At 42.4% G+C, this 17,255-nt stretch overlaps 1 protein-coding gene across 1 annotated transcript in view; it reads left to right on the forward strand.

The window, feature by feature from the left end:
* Positions 1 to 16,145, forward strand: part of LOC119423004 (endophilin-A1-like) — a 24,839-nt gene extending 8,694 nt beyond the window's left edge. Inside the window, exons 10-11 of the mRNA XM_037690416.1 lie at positions 458 to 498; positions 16,035 to 16,145. Of these exons, the coding sequence (XP_037546344.1) occupies positions 458 to 498; positions 16,035 to 16,145 (152 nt within the window). The remainder of the gene's footprint in view (positions 1 to 457; positions 499 to 16,034) is intronic.
* The last annotated feature ends 1,110 nt before the right edge of the window (positions 16,146 to 17,255 follow it).

Genomic DNA, 17,255 nt, shown 5'->3' on the forward strand with positions numbered 1-17,255 from the left:
TGTCTGTGTGTCTGTCTGTGTGTCTGTCTGTGTGTCTGTCTGTGTGTGACCCGCAGCAGGGCTCTGACCTCGTGTTTGGGAATAATTGGAGATACAAAGTTCTCATTTTAATCAGTCATGAGAGAATTAATTTGTCCAAACGTTGATCTTTTGTTTGGGTCATAATGAAAAAGTTGGACCAGTGATGTCCTGTAAGGCAGCAGGATAAATCTTTGTAGTCCGTTATGACTTCGCCTATTGATGAGCTGGTTCTGCTGGTTCTGTTTGTCTCACTGGTTTACGTTGGCTCATGACAGATGCTAACGTAAGGAAGCTTCACCTGTAGAACGTGTTTGTGTTGATGTTTCTCCTTTTAAATCTGTGAACCGGAACGATGAACTGTTAAATGGTTTCCCGTTAGACGTATAGTTTGTATCTGCAGTTATTAGTGATATTAGCAATGCGTTTGTTTTTCCAGGGGACAGCAGCTTGCAGAGACAGTCCCAGAGACCAGAAATGGTTGGACCACCTAAACCTCATTCTTCAGCAGCAGGTCAGTTTCACACACATGCAGTAATACTGACATCAGTTACTCATCATTTTCATACTCTCACAGATTGTTACTGCCATGAGACATCTGTAATAATCTGTGATACTGGTTCATATTCTCCAACTCATTTTAACATCTAAATATTTTAACTCTTATTAAAGAGGACAAGTCTGTTTTTCAGCTGGATCTCACTAGAAATGAATGTTGGTCTGTTTATTTGTTTATGCTGATTTTTGTAAAGCACTTGTTGATACCATCTTTGGCACCGATCATAAATCACCTTTTCCTCTATAAATATTGGAATAATTCATCAATCACACGGAGCACCAATAAATACCCCTACATATATTACAGTAATGAAATGAGAGAATTTAAAATGACCAAGTATTGCAATTTTGTACCATAAATAGTCAAACAAAAAAACTTTTAGTCATAAACCAACAATTTTCAGTCAGGTCATCTGGACAGTTTTTTTTTTTTCTGAAACGTTTCACCTTCCATCCGGTTTGTTCCACTTTGGAGTAAGCTGTTTGTGGAAAAATCAGTTTTGTTGTGTTTCCTTGACTGATGAAGCCTTCTGGATGGAAGGTGAAACGTTTCAGAAAAAATAAAGAAACTGTCCAGATGACCTGACTGAAAATTGTTGGATTGTATACCTGGATTATTGAGCATGGACTTTGTTGGTTTTAGTCATAAAGTGAATAGCAGTCATATCTTGATATGAAAACAATAATTTTTGTAGCCTTTTATACCTTTTGTCATTTGTTGTTATGAATAACGCTTATTTTTCTTCACTCAGTTAAAACTTCCATACAAGACAGGCTAATACATGTTGTTACATGTTATTACAAGCTATTACATGTTATTACAAGCTATTAGTTATTACATGTTATTGCACGCTATTACATATTACATCTTATAACATATTGTCATTACATGTTAATACAAGCTTTTATATGTTATTACATGTTAATACACGCTATTAGTTGTTACATGTTATTACACATTATTACACGCTATTACATGTTATTACTTGTTATTACATGTTTTACAAGTTATTTGTTAATACATGTTAATACAAGCTATTATGTTATTACTTCATACAAGCTATTAGTTGTTACATGTTATTACACATTATTACATGATATTACACGTTATTACAAGCTATTATATGTTAATACATATTATTGCATGTTATTAGATGTTATCAAACATTAGATGCTATGATGCATTCCAGTTCCTAAAAAAGTTGGATTTTTGAGTACCATATTTGCCAGTTAAGGCCTTGCTTGAAAAAATAAATGAATATATATATATATATATATATATATATATACACGCACGCACACACAGAGATGTATAAACTTTTTATTATTCTAATGTTGTGCTGGCAGATACAAACACTGGGTGCCATACCTTTTTAAGGTGTCCAGCTTTTCTGGACACCACAGAAGAACTACTGCGTTCATGTGAAACGCAGACGACAAGGTCACCAGGTCTCTCTCGTAAATGAGTCCCCGAGGCTCAGTGGGATGAAGCTGATAAATAACGGTTGAATGAATGACATTATAAAATAAAATGCACGTTAACTGATTCAGAATAACTATGAATAATATTACAACAAGCAAGTACTACTTGCTAAGAACTTTTTCATTATGCAAAAATAATTATCTTACAGATTGTATGATTTGGGTACTTTCAATAATAAACGTGGTTATTCTTTAATTATGTTGAACAGTGACTGTATTTCTGCTCAAGAGGAAAACAGGAAGTTTGATTTTTCTAAATCGGTAATGTGACATGGGTAACACAGCTGGACTTGCTTTTAAAAACAGTAAATGCCTACATATTGCTAAAATATTTATGATGCTCGGTTGTTCGGCAGCTTTGTCTTAGAGACGTTTCTGTAAATACATGCCTGCTGTAGTAAATAAGCTGCTTTGTAAGTTTGGAGTGCAAAAAGAAATTGGGGCACCAGGTTCATGCAAATCCAGTAAATATAATATGAATTTGAGTTTGGACCCCAATGATCCTGCTGCAGGCTGAGAAACAATGAAAAGCAGTGATTCAAAAGATAAAACGCAGACTGGAGAGTACATCCTCACTGTGGAAGCCTTTGTACGCTCACAGCCACTCATCTGTGAGTTCTCCGCTGGAGCTTCGCTTGAGCTCTGTCAACGTCTGTTCGCTGTGATACCAGTATGATCGAGTGTGTGTGTGTGTGTCAGCAGCAGCTGCAGGCACTCGTGCGTCGCCTCCGCACCACGACACACACCAGACACTGTTCTCTTGTTCCCCAGATCTTCTCCTGACCTTTACACCCGCCGCCCCCCTCCTACACCGTTGCATACACGCAGCACTCCACTGGATCCATGCGTTTCCCTTCTAGCTGGACAGCTCTCAGTCCCTGCTCTGAGTTTCCCTGCAGTCCTGCAGCGTTCCACGCAGCTCTCTCTCTCTGGCTCAGACCCCGAGGCAGCTTGTTAGTGGGGAACTAAATATTGATTTGGCGGGCCTGTCGATGCCGGGAGAATGAGCTAGTGTTCACCAGAGACCTCAGCAACGGCAGCCTGCTATCGACGTTTTCTGTGGGCAGAGCGGGGGGGGGTGCTGAGTGGAGGAGAAGAGTCGAGTATGACAAGGCTGAGACTTGCCCCCAGGTCCCTGTGGGGGCCGCTGGGACCACCACAGTCTTCCCCTTCACGGAATCAGACTTTTTCTATCCCCTTTCAAGTCCATCTTGTTCTGTTTTTCTTTGTGTTCACCCAGTTTCATTCTTCCTGTTTTACACTTTCAACAACATGTTGTAACATCAGGTGGTCACCGAGCTCCGTCTGTGTCTCATTTCATACTTGTTTTGTGGGGGGGTCAACTGTCACGTTAGGTCCAAGACACGTTTTAAAGTTCTCGTGTCTCCTGCTCACGTTGACCTCTACACGTTATGTTTTTAAGTTGAAGACGGCGTCACCATGTTTACACTCTCACACTGCTCCACCTGAGCTTACCTGCTCTCTGTGATGGCTCGTAAAAGAAAAGCTCACCAAGAAGACCACGTATGAACCGGAGAGAGCCCGTCACGTGCACGTGGCACTAATAATGCACGTTCCCAACAGTGATGTGATCGTATCCACAGCTGGATTTAAAGAACAGAAATAGTGAAAGATGAGAGATCCGTGTTCTTAACGAGCTGAGCTGTCACTACATCAGGGTGTGTGTGCGCGTGCGTGCGTGCGCTTGTCGCAGCGGTCCCTTCTTGTCACTGTCAGTGTCTAATGGAGCTGCCAGGGGGACAGCACTTTATTATCTCCGTGGCCCTGTCAGCAGCGAGCCCATCAGTCAGTGTGTGTGTGTGTGTGTGTGCGTGCGTGCGTGCGTGCGTGCGTGCGTGCGTGTGTTGTTAACCGTCACTGTCATTCACTGCCACGTGAACATAACAAGAAGAGACCTTCCTGACGCCGGCCACCTGGATGCTGCAGATGTCGAGGTAACTGTGGATGAAGACCTTTGCAGCTTCTTTAATGCAAAGTAAGAGCCGGAGCTTTCTGCAGTCGTCTTCCTCACCATGTTCACTCAAAACGAAAGGAAACATCGTGTTCATTTGTTCCAGCCTCGCTTGTACTGATGAGTTAATGAAATCGAACCCCATGCTTGTCAGGAGAGAGCCACCATAAACAGGTCTCCACAGCTAAGATCAAGGGACAGTGCTCCTTAATAATGATGAGCAGGCCAGGGGGTGCACTGTGTGGCTGCACGGCCCACCTCCATGAATAAGGCCAGCGGTGAAGATGGAGTGTCCATGTGGGCCATGGGATCCATGCACTGGCCCGAGGAAGCATTGATTTAATTGCCTTTGGTTTATTTGTGGAGTCCTAATTATTGACTGGAGGTAGAATTTAATGGGCCAGGTCTTTATGAAGACGGGGAAATGACTGGCTTCTGCTGCTGGCCAATAATGAACAGGGCGATTGTGTGTGTATGCACACAAACACATACACACACATTCTCTCCAGATGATTTTTCACTCATTTTGTATGCACATACCTATCTCAAACCTCATGACAGCATAATAACATTTAAAAAGTCATTGACTCTGTTGATTCCTTTATGAGAGGACAGTGGTTTGTTTTACTGGTGTGGGGTGACGCTGAGGGCCTGCTAATATTTACCTCCCAATCACACCCCGGGGACACTCACAAGCATCACTTCTTATCAGCCTGCCAGCTATAACAAGCAGGTGGATTTTACATTAAGAGACTCGTGGAAAAGATGGACGGATTGGGACAGACTTGTTATAAAACATCAAAGGCTTTATGGATGGTCTGGGGACGAGAAATAGTTCCTTTAATTTCAAACCCTTATCAAACTTTAGCGAGGGTGTGCTGTTGCTCATTTCTTTAATGAGTGTTAAATAGCAGACTATAATTATGTCACTTCTCAGCAAAGCTTCTCTCTGTTCTGGTACTTCCATGGGATTAAACGTTGGTTTCCTCGCTGTGCTAATGTGCCGGGAAACTTTTCTATCGTGGCGTTTTGTGCTGCGCGGCTCATCATGTCGCCGTAATGACAATAAACGGCGTAAAGTATCAAACTTCTCTCTGAAGGAAAGTGACTAATTAAGCTTCATTTAATAAGTGAGCTAATTAAATCAGCCACTCTTTTTATCTCTGTGTGTTTGCATGAGTGTGGGGGGCGGGGCCTACAGGCGAGCCACTGGATTGATAAAATGTGTCACCAGCTCATAAGGACTTGGAAACATGGCACCCAGGTTAAGTTTGCACAAATGTCTGAGTGCAGTGTAAGTATTTTGGTTAATTCAGCTCAAAACCATAGTTCAGATCTTTTTGTTAGAAAAAAACTGTTGAAGTAGAATCTCACTGGGCTGTCCACTGAAGACCAGTTCGTGACTGGAACTGGACTCAGTATTTTGAGACACAACTCTGTGACTGTTTTGAAAATGAATTATTGCACAATTCTTATGAACATTAAAGCGGTAACACTTTGCAACTTTAACAAGAAAACTGAGAAGCCCTGCAAACGTTGCAAGAAATTCTGTTGCGCCCTGTGAGATATGACCTTTGTTTTTTGACCTTCGATAAGTGCTCAGCAAACTCAGTTTGAAGAAAAAGAATTGAGTTTTGGGTGCATTAATGAGCTAGCAGCTAAGCTTGTCACGATAAACAATAAATCAATCAATCACATGATAAATGATCAACCTCATTTTATTGATCAGCTTTATCGTTTCTTCGTGTGTCTCTCTTTCTACTGAAGACACGGGAGGACAAAAGGCTCAACTCTGGTTCTTCACCGACCCCTCCCTTTCTCTTTTCTCTGAGAAGCTGAAAACTTGGTTTTACTGATTTTTTTAATTAAAAGCTTTGTGTGAAAAATGCTAAAGAGCTCAAACCACACCGAGAAATTTTTGAGAACCGAAGAGACACAGCCCATGTCACGTCAAGGGGCCTCCCTCCCATTTTTTTAAAAGAGACACGCTGCTTGCTCCCTCACTATCCATCCTTCGATTCAAACGGTCTTATACTGCCATCCGGTGGTCATAAAATGTACTACGCACAAAAATTAACCAACATTTCTTCTTAAATTTAACTCTAATTACTAATTATTGTCAATTTTCAAACAATATTATCGTTTATCACAATAATTTCTGAGACAATTAATCGCCCAGCAACATTTGTTATCGTGACAGGCCTACTAGCGGCTAGTCCGAGTGACACCAAGACCATAACCTTTGCCTTTTAATTTGTCTACCCAGTCAAATAAAACTGTTGTATAAAACCTAGGTTGTTTATTTTACCTGTTGTAGGTAACTCTTTAAATTGGCCGTAACCTTTTTACAGAGCGCCACTTCACTTTGCTAAGTCCCACCCGAAGGTTTCGTCTCTTTTCTTTACACCTTTCTATTTTTTCTCGATCGTGGCTGAACCGTCTCATTTTCTCACCTAATGAGTAGAACTTGAAACAAAGACCTGGTGCTTTTCTCTGTTGAATTTTGGGTATATTTAGGTCAAATCCCTAACAAATGCATGTTGCACATTGAAATTATGTTTCCAAACAACATATCAAGAAAATGAGCATTTTTTAATTACAGTATTTGTGGCCCCAGGTGTCCAATTCCCTTTTATATCCGTCCCTGGGGGCCAAAGGGGAGAAAGAGAGGGATCTGTACTGCTGCAGGGTGGGTAATTACAAAGAAGAGCAAGCTTGTCGGCGCTTTCGTGATTTTATATATTTTTTTACCTGAGCACCTTTTTCTGATGTGACATATTCATTATTGGAGATAATCAAATGCAAAGCTTTTTAGTAGGTGCCTTTGTGCTTTTTTTAATCTACTTATCATGCTGCTATTGTTGTTATTCCCAAGTTTAATCAACTTGATTTTCAAACAAAAGTGAGAGGACTTGAGATCAAAGAGCTGTTTTCCCCCTCTGTGATCAAACTGCCAGAACTACTTCTGCTTTACCTCGACTAGTGGGCTCGATCGGGCCCCGCACACCGGCAGGGGACAACATTTATCACAGGTATCCTTTGGCTCTCTTCAAAAAACTCCGTTTCTGATACTTTCAGTGTTGTACAGCATATTCAGTTACTTCAGAAGTATTCAAATTTTATAAAAGTTTTCTAGAGTTCAAGCACATTCCTGTATGAACTGAAAAGGACCAACATTACATTTAAGTATAGAGCAATACTTAACTAACATTAAACGACTTTATGCCTAAATGTCACCAAGTTAAGTTCAATGTAGAAATCAATGCAGACCTGTTCCTGTTTTTACCTCGTTTCGTCATGTAGCTTGATTTTGTTTTGGTTTATATGATTACCCTGTTTTCCAGCGCATCAGTCGTATCGGTCCAAAAAAAGCATCACCAAGAGGAAAAAACATTTATAAGTTGCTTTGGTGTTTAAGTTGCATTTATTATGCGTTTATTTAATGGTCAAAACTGCTTCATTTTGCCTGAGCGGCACAGCGCCATCCATCCATCCATCCATCCATCCATCCATCGTGGCCAGAGCCGCTAGCTCTCCAGCGTTCTTCCGCCTGCACCAGCTGAGTGAAGCGAGCGCGCACGGGAAGACTCGCTGTTGCAGTTCTTAGAAATTTAAAGCGTCAGCGTTATGGAAAAAAAAAGTATATAAGTCGCAGGACTGACAAATCTATGCAAAAAATTCTGACTAATACGCTGGAAAATACGGTACTTTTATTGACTTTTTATTGCATGTGCATCTTATGGCTGTTCATTGCTGTGTGTGCCTCATCTATGGTTTGTCTAAAACTGGTCTCTCTTGAGAATGAGTCCTGGTGACTCAGTGAGACTAACCTGTAGAAATAAAGCTTGAATGAAAACTGCACTCTTTACAGATGACGAGCTGATTTACGCTTTAAAGTCACTTTTACCCTTTGCAGTATTTCCCTTTCCTCCTCATTTAAATATCCTGCTGCTTCACACGAGTTCAGCACGTTATAAACTGGACTCCTGAAAATAATGGTGCCAACATGCTCCAAGTGAAAAAGCAAACAATAGCACGAACGATAGATCTTTTCTTGTAAAAGAGAAAAAGAAGTTCTTGTGTTTAATGCCACTGTAACACAATGGTCGCAGGAGTGTTACAACTTTGAGTTGCTCCTCGCCTTCAGGTGTGCCCCAGGCTACAGAATGGTGGTGTCATTTAATTGGCTCATAAAAACACCTTTCGCTTGCAGACACGCACACACACATGTGAATAAATGACGTAAATGTATGATATAAACTCACCTGTCAGTGGCTTAGCACTTCAGTTCACTGAAATATGCTCATGAAATCCCCTACCAAGAGAAAAGGTCTCCTCTGCAGGGCCCATTGAATAGTAATAGATGTAAGTTAGCAGGCCTTACTGCTACAGTAGCTATTTTAGTGTTGCCGAGGGGGACAGGGTTTCTTGCAAAACCGTGGTTGTGTTGCTTATCGGTGGTTCTAGTGATAGTTCTGCCAAAGGGGACAGGGGCCCAGCAAAATATACTGTAGCATAACATTAGTGCCAGTTCTTAACACTGCTCTAAGCAGCCCAGGGGATCCCAAAGAGCAGCTGTTTCAGAGCTTACCTCCAACCATCCTGCAGGGTATCAGTCCCCAGCTAATGTGGCAGTTAGATGAAAGCAGACGATACTCAGGCCTGTCCCCATCCTGGGCATTTGGATGAGCTCTTTGCCCGAGTCTGTTGAAGTCAGTGGCAAATCAAAACACAATAATTAAATATCTAACCTAACCTAAATGGTCTTTTTGGTGCAAGACAACAGAGTTCTGTCCAATCCATACACGTATTCAGCTCGTTGAATATGTTGTACTGCATCTGCAGTCGCTCATGAACAAACTGAGCCTCTGTAGAAAACGCTCCAGAGGAGTTTTAATCTGACTTTTTTCTCTCCAGACCATTTTTTACTGAAACACCCATGTCACACCACTAGGTGGCAAAAATATATTTTTACTCAAAATTATATTAAAGAGAAAGAAAACTTTCCAAAGATTCTTCCCAAACTAGTTTTTTCATTGATTATGTTCAACTGCCAAAGGATCAGGACAAAGCTAAACTGGTAAATAATTTCATGTTTGATGGTTTCTAGTGCACAAAGTGTGAGTAAGCCTTTACAAGACAAGCTGCTATCATTCCTGTCAGAATCGACACCTTTCTTACCAAAACCTCTATTTCTGTGTGGACATGAGCTGCCAACACAAAGTGTCCATTTTCAACAATATTCTGAGCGTGGACGGGACCGGAGAGGGACACTTGAAGCTCATAGTCCCCGCTTTCAATCTTAAAGTCCTGTTCTTTCACACAGGACTTACTGTACTTGGGTATTTTTAGTTTTCCAACTTAGCCAGAATCAGGTAACCAGTAATACCTACGGTAACACATTTTTAGAACCACTTTATTAAAAATTGTTGAAAAGCCTGAAAACACCGCAGACGTCTGATTGGTCAAAAAGAGACACAGAAGTTAAATTTAGAGTTTCTGCATTGATCTCTGACATTCTTCCATGTTTTATGAAGTACTTTGTCAGTTTTGCACAGATTGTGCAATCTTTAAAATGGATTTTTTGTTTTACGATGACATTTTTTGTGTATTTAATGATATGAGTGTCATTACTTAATGCAAGTACAGACAGACCATTTTTTATTACTTTGAAAAATATAGTAGTACATGAAGTTCCTTTCATGGTTTTACCATCTCTTTTTGTCTCATGCTAGGTGTACGTAGTTCATGTGTACCTGTTAGTGTTGTTTACCCCATTCCCTTTTTGGGGCTTTTAATGATCCAGTCTCCCACCCTGTTGTCCCACAGAGCCCTGTGTTATGGCTGCGTCTCTATTTTTGTGGGTTTGTTTGCATACTCAGTGGCTCTAAGTGCAATTAGCTGATTGGGAAACGAGTGTATGTGTGCAGGAGACAGAGAGTGAATCCTCCCTGGAGAATGGAAGCAGAGGGAGATGTCTCAGCAGTTACTTCAGCGTAGCTGTTCTCGGAGGACCAGCGTTGTGTTTCTGATGCATCCAGTGCTGCTCTACTTCACACATGCATGTTAACACACACTTCCCAGCACACCTTGTGTTTCCTGATCCTGCTACTTTAATGAAGAAGTTTCAGCGTGCATGATGTGTGTGGCAGTAACCTAAGTGTTAACGTCTAAAGTTCTCTTCAGTCGTATCGGAAATTGATCAGTTATGGTTTCAGGTCACAAGGCTCCATAGGTGTCGCATCAGTTACATGTGAAGAGGCCGTGTCTCCCCCCTGCATTTAAAAAAATATTTGTTTGGACCTCCTCACATTTACCATGAAATATTAGTTCACCCAGCACTGTTTATATTTCTTTGTGAATGAATCCATTCCATCTGATTAATAGGAGAATATTCAAACCACTAAAAGTCCACTCCGGGTTTTCCTGGTTACCTACAGCAACTGACCACCCAGCATGCAGTGTTTCTCCGAGGTCACTTGGCTTGGCAGGACACTCGTTTCTTTGGGGAGGTTTGTGGACGGGACCGGAGAAGTGGAAGACACCTCTGCGGTGCACACTAGTTTAGCACCACGTTAGTGCTGGCAGTTGTTGACCGAGTTGGGGGGGTGGATGCATGAGAGAAGCATAGCGCCACTTCTGTATCATCTTAGCTAGCACATCTGTATTGCACGCTGCTAGCGTAGCGCTATGTTAGTGCCAGGAGTTGTCGACCGGGGGTGGTAAAATGTGTGAGAGAAGTGGAGCGTGCTCTGATCACACAAGGAGAGCTGTTGGTCAGGCTACTTCTTGATGTGCCATTAACTCTAAAATACGGTAGTTATTGAATCATTTACTTGTAGGTAAAACTAGATGTTTAACAACCTGTTAAAATACACCAGAATGCAGGAAATGGCATCTACTTTATTCAAAATTTTCTGGGAGAGGACTCCCAGACCCCCTTGCCAGTGTCCCCCCACCCCCACACACATTACAAATGCTTCGGACGCCAGTGCATGTCACTAATGTTTTGTTTTACTAAAACACTTGACCAACAGATTTTATTTAAATATCCAAGCTTGGGATGTTTCAGATTCCCAGATGCTCATAGAAAAGATTTTTTAAATGTTTTGAATATTTTAATGGCAGCTCGTAATTTGGACCAAATGTTTATGGCATTGAATGAACATGTTACATATTCATCTGTCAGGTGAATTAATAAACCTTTTTTTTATTTTAATTTAGCCTTTATTTATACAGGTAGTCTCACTGAGTCATGACGACTCATTTTCTAGAGAGACCTGTTTAGGAGCAGATGGTGGAGGTTAAGGGCCTTGCTCAGGGGCCCAGAGTGGGGAAAATGAAGGTGGAGGCAGGTGTGGGTGTTTCACCTTTCCCACACACATTTTGATGTTGTCTGCATTGGGAGTTGAACCGGCAGCTTTCCGATCACAGGCCCACCTTCTCTAACCTCTGCGCCACCACTCCCTGTATTAATCCTTAAGATAAAATAAAACCATCTAGAGGTCTAAAAGAAGACTTGCACCTACTCTATTTACACCTTTTGCATGTTTCCATAGCAACCAAGCTCACAAACAGGTACTTTCCTCATTTTGACCCCCTGGAATGATGTATGATTTAGTGGACATCAGTGGTCATCCTCTTCTCTTCCCAGTATTGACGCCATTTAGTGATTCACACAACAAACAATCCCATAAATGTTCCCAGCGATGCCAATTATGCCTCGAGGCACTTCCATTGAAAAGACAGACTTGGGCTTCCAGAGAAAATGTGTCCTCAGTTCTATAAAAACAAGTCAATGGCTGACATTTTTCAGCACTTAAAGGACTGATTGGGTTTAAAGGATTGATTTTCTTTTCCCCGACTGTCTCAAGGTAAAACTTGCTTGTTTGGATGTTAAATATTTTTGTTGTTGCTACGATCTTCCTCTGATTCATTTCCTTTCTGACACAATTGTAGTTTTAGATACCTGACCTTAATCTTTTTCAGTATAGTTAAAAAAAAAACAACTTAAAACAACCAATGTTCTGACAGAATCGTCCTGCTGTAGGTAGCAGTACCAGCCACATCCATGTCCGCAGACAAACAAAGTGGAGCACGTGCAGCTCGTCCTTGCTCCTGTTTTCTTTTTCTGTCTTTTCAGCACAGAAGAAGTTTCATGGTGACCAGATCAGGGCACCGAGTCAGACAAAAGAAGTCTGTAAAAAATATTCAAAGCTTCTTTGAATACACAATTTATGATCTCATCCGTTACAATCTCAATTTGTTGAGACTATTACAAAGTAAATGTTCTCCCCCACAAACATTTGCATGTTTGCGTGGACAAATACAGCTTATTGCTGTATATACATAATATATTTAGCTAAATATCTGTGGCCTTTACTCACAGTAATTTAGCAGTACTGTATTTTCTGCCGTACACGTCGCACCGCCCTTTAAGTCGCATCAGTCCAAATACGTCTAATAAAGTGGGAAAATCCATAAATGCGTTGCTTCGCCGGATACGTCGCATTTGTTACATGTCACCGCTGACAACCTGGAAATGTGGGCCGGTGTTGTGCCAAAAATGGATTGGCTGCCAAATGGCGGCTGCGGGAGCGTGCATGGAAGGACTTTAACAAGAATTTAACAAGATTAACACAAAAACAATTATTTATTTGCTCGACTTTATAGCAAATGTGCGTCTCTGTTGAACTTGTACTTAATAAATTCACTTTAATGGTCAAATCAGCTGCTTTTCACCGGGGCTGTGCAGTGAAATGAAGCTGATGTGACGGTTGCTCCAGGCAGACGACGGTGCCAGCTGTGGCAAGCTGATTGTGTCATTAATAGCCACTTTTGCTTGCCATACGGCTCGAGTGCCATCTAGTGGCTGAAGATGGTAGTGTTCAATATTTTCAGTCAGAATGAATGAAAATGGTCATATCTCGGCCAAAAATTTGTTTGTAAATATGGGAAAATCTATAAATAAGTCGCTTCGACGTATAAGTCGCAGGGCATGCAAATTATGCAAAAAAAACGCGACTTATAGACTGAAAAATACGGTGCATGTAGCTGCAAACACAGTTTATGTTGTGTTGGCTGTTCACAGCTCAGCCGTGTCCTGACTGTTTAACTTTACATAAAGGAATGGGGCGTACTGGAACCAGAGGAGGCGTACAGAACCTCAACGTCACTGATGCATGTCAGACGTCTGTTCTAAGTCCTGTGACCAGCAGGTCGCACACAAGCCTGCCATCACTGGAGCTTTACACGTATGGACTGTTACAGCTCTCCATGGCTCAGAGGCGTCACAGCAACAGATTGTTTCCAGCCCCACTGTGGTCCTTAATCAAGACCGGAAGGTCTGTAGAAGGCCCAGGTGGACTGTTTTCAGAACCGGAGCTGTTGGTCCTGCTTACACGACAATGATCTCTGGAAATGTTCATGTTTTTAATGTTTATTGTTGTGAATCAACATAAATAAACAACATATGTTTACACAAATCTGCTGTAGCATCCATGCCAGGCTGGGTTGCCAGACAGAAAATGAAGAACTAATGAACAGTCACTTTAAATTTATTGTATTTTGACCTAACTAAACTACCATATGTGCTTAGTGAGGTGCGGTGGCTTGGGGGTGGGGGGGGGGAGGGGGGGGGGGTAAGATGAGGTGTGTATTGTGCATGTGCACAAAACAAGGAGGGGGTAAAATGTAATTTTTGTTTATTTGGCAACTCTGATGCCAGATTTGAACAAGACACAAATTGTTGCAGCATGAGAAAACCCTTTGTTTGGATCCAGGATGAGGTCATGCTGCTTCTGCATGTTGGAACAGGTGAGCAGCTCCAACATCCATCCATTCATCCATCCATCCATCCTTCCATCCATCCATCATCTTCCTCTTGTTCTGGACTCAGGTCTCGGGGGCAGCATCTTGAGCAGGAAGGTCCAGACATCTCTCTCCACAGCTTCTTCCAGCTCTTCTGGGAGGACTCCAAGATGTTCCCAGACCAACCAAGAGACTTAGTCTCTCCAGTGTGTCCAGGGTCTTCCCCGGGGTCTCCTCCCAGTCAAACATGCCCAAAGCACCTCCCCAGGGAGGCGCCCAGGGAGCATCCTCACCAGATGCCTGAACCACCTCATCTGGCTCCTCTGGATGTGGAGGAGCAGCGGTTCGGTTAGGTCAGGGTAGGAAAGTAGACCCATCCGTAAACTGAGAGCTTTGCTTTACAGCTCAGCTCCCTCTTCACCACAACGGACCAGCACAAAGTCCACAATACAATAGACACTCGCTACTTTGCGGTTTTTCAAAGTAAGATTGGACATGACACACGACTGATTGAGAGCTGCACGGGCGGCATGGAATTTTTATTTTAAATATATATTTTTAAATGATTAAGCACATGCTGCACCTGTGTGCAGCCCACAGGTGCGTGTCATGGTCTCTGCTCTCTGCCACGCCCACTTCTCCACTGCAATCACACTCATCACCTGTCGCTCCCAATCTCCCTCCTTCTGTGTAAATAAACAATTTAAATACTGTAATAGTTTAAATAAACAATCCATGCTGCACATATTATTTTAAATGTATTTATTTTTGTAAATTTCTGTTTTTCCAGAGAATTTCCATTTGTATGTGCACATTTCTGCGTCTTTCAGCCTAACTGGGCTCAGTTGTGCTCTTCACTTTCTTCTGGTAATTTAGTCTTCTTTCTACAGTTTCAGCTACTTTTCAGCTGTTTCTTGCTAATTTAAGCTTTTCTTTAGCTGCTTTACTAATTGGTTTAAATAAGCAGAAATGAGCAGAACAAATTCAGCAAATATGCGTTCTTTCTGCTTCTTCTGCTAACTTAGGCTTGTTCTTCCATTTCAGCTACATTTTAGCATGTTTTAGCTAATTTTAGCTGTTTTTCAGCAAGTTCTTCAACAATAGACATTCACACTGCATTTTTGCAGGAAATGCAATTTCTCTAGTTAAAGTTTAAATCCTATAAATGTCCATTTGTCCTGTGTGCTGCTGCAGCTTTGTGCAGGGTTAACCCTTTGCTGTCCAGATGAACCGATCGACTTTTGTCTTCAACTCCTAACATCGTCATAATCACAAAATATAAAAGTGTTAAGTTATGTTTTAATTATTTTATAATTTTTATGTTCTGTTGTTACAGTGATAAGAAATACATTTCTGCTTCGTTCTGCAGAGCAGTGTGAAGGGTTAACCCTTTGCTGTCCAGCTGCACTTCTCTTGTACTACTGTCCCTACTTCATGGTTTTTCACTTATCGCGGGGGAGTCTGGACCCTAACGCCCGTGATAAACGAGGGACTACTCTACTGCAGACGCTGCACCAATCCATCTGTCAATCTCGTGCTCCTTTCTTCTCTCACTCGTGAACAAAACCCTGAGATACTTGAACTCCTCCACTTGAGGCAGAACCTCACCCTCAACCTGAAGAGAACAATCCACCCTTTCTGACTGAGGACCACGGCCTCAGATCTGGAGGAGCTGGTTCTCATCCCAGCTGCTTCACACTCGGCTGTGAACCGCTCCAGTGAGAGCTGAAGATCACGATGACTCCAACAGGACCACATCATCTGCAAAGAGCAGATGGAATCCCGAGGCCACCGAACTGGACTCCCCCCACCCCCTGGCTGCACCGAGAAGTTCTGTCCCTAAAAGTTATGAAGAGAATCTGTGACGACGAGCAGCTGGAGGAGTCTGACTTCCTGCTGGCGATGAGAACCAAACTCAGCTCTCAGCAGCTCAAACAGAACTTTGATATCAGCTGTTGCTTCAAGTTGTTCTGCTGCTTGTGCAGAAAAACCACCGACTGCAGCCGCGGGTAGAAGTTTTTGTGTTCATGATGGCAGACCTGCGATGGTTTCACTCCTAACGGGGTGTGCGTGCGTGAGCAGGGCGGCAGAGTTGAGGCCTGAGAACAGTTGTTTCTGCTGCTTTATTTTAGTTTCAGTGCTCTGGTGTGTTTTCTAACCTCTTTCTTCTCTCCATCTTTGCCCTCCCCTGCAGGTCCCTTCTGCCGGACAGTTAATGGAGGCTATGCGCGTGAAGATGAAGGAGAGGAAAGTGCTGACAGAAGAGCTGGCCGCTCTCGCAGCACCAGTCAGCGAAAATCCCTGACTCCCCGGGCTGAGGCTGGGAAAACTGTCATCCTCTTCTTTTTTCCTGCCCTGTTCCTGCTCGGTGGGAGCCAAGCTGGGCCGGGGCAGCAGAACCAATATTTGTGAGAAAAGTGCTGTCGATTCACTCTGAGGCACCGGCCCAACGCGGCAGCCCGACGTTTGTAAATGAGCTCTCCACATCTGTGTTAGCACTCACAGCGCCACGTCCATCAGACTGAGGATCATTTAAAATGCAGCCACTCTCAGTGAAGACCCAAGTATTTATGTTTAAAATGCTTTTTAATAAACTTTATTTAACTAGCCTTTCATTGAGTCCTGACGTCCGCTCAGTCATCCAGGTGAATAAACACAACAGCGTTGAGTCAGCTCGTCTGGACGGACGCTTCTTGGTTGAAACGATTCGTCTTGAAAGACGTTTTGTTCATTTCATTTCTTCCGTTTACTTTTCATTTTAGATGCTTTTTGATGATTGTCTACTGTTGTCGTCATTCTTTGTTAAATCAGGTTGTAAAAGAGTCCTCGAGGCTCAATGAGACTAAACCAGTCTGAGGCCATGCCACGAACCGAGTCCTATAAACCTCAAGCAGCCATCGGGCAGTCACGATCGATTGTTGGGTTACTGGTTGCTGTAATCACCACTGATGGTCCTTTCGCTGCTTCTGGAGGTCTCCAGCTGGTCCACTTTGAGAAGGTGCCATTTATAAGACTGGGTTTGTCGGCATGTCCTCAGACCGATGAAGTCTTTCAAGACGAAGCGTTTCAGCCGAGAAGACTCCGTCCAGATGAGCCGACTTGACTTTTTTGGATCCGTTTGTTTTCACCCTGTTCCTGTCGGGGCTGTGTGGGTGTTTGGTGCCAGCAGTGAGTCCGTCAGAACTTGAGTTCCACCACTGCCCTTCATTTATTGGCACTTTGAAGCTGAAACTTTCAGAGGAGAAATGAAGCAGAAAAGTAAAATAAAGCAGAATCATTTTTCTTCGTATCGTTTGTAAATGCACTTTTGAAGGACCTGTATGTTTAACATCTGTGACAACAACTTTGTCATAATGTGAATTAAAATCCATCTGAACCGTATTTTTCTGTTGTGCTGAGTGTTGCAGGTGTGAGG

The sequence above is a fragment of the Nematolebias whitei genome, chromosome 16 (genome assembly GCF_014905685.2).
Source record: "Nematolebias whitei isolate Nwh7 chromosome 16, NemWhi1, whole genome shotgun sequence".
NCBI lineage: Eukaryota > Metazoa > Chordata > Actinopteri > Cyprinodontiformes > Rivulidae > Nematolebias > Nematolebias whitei.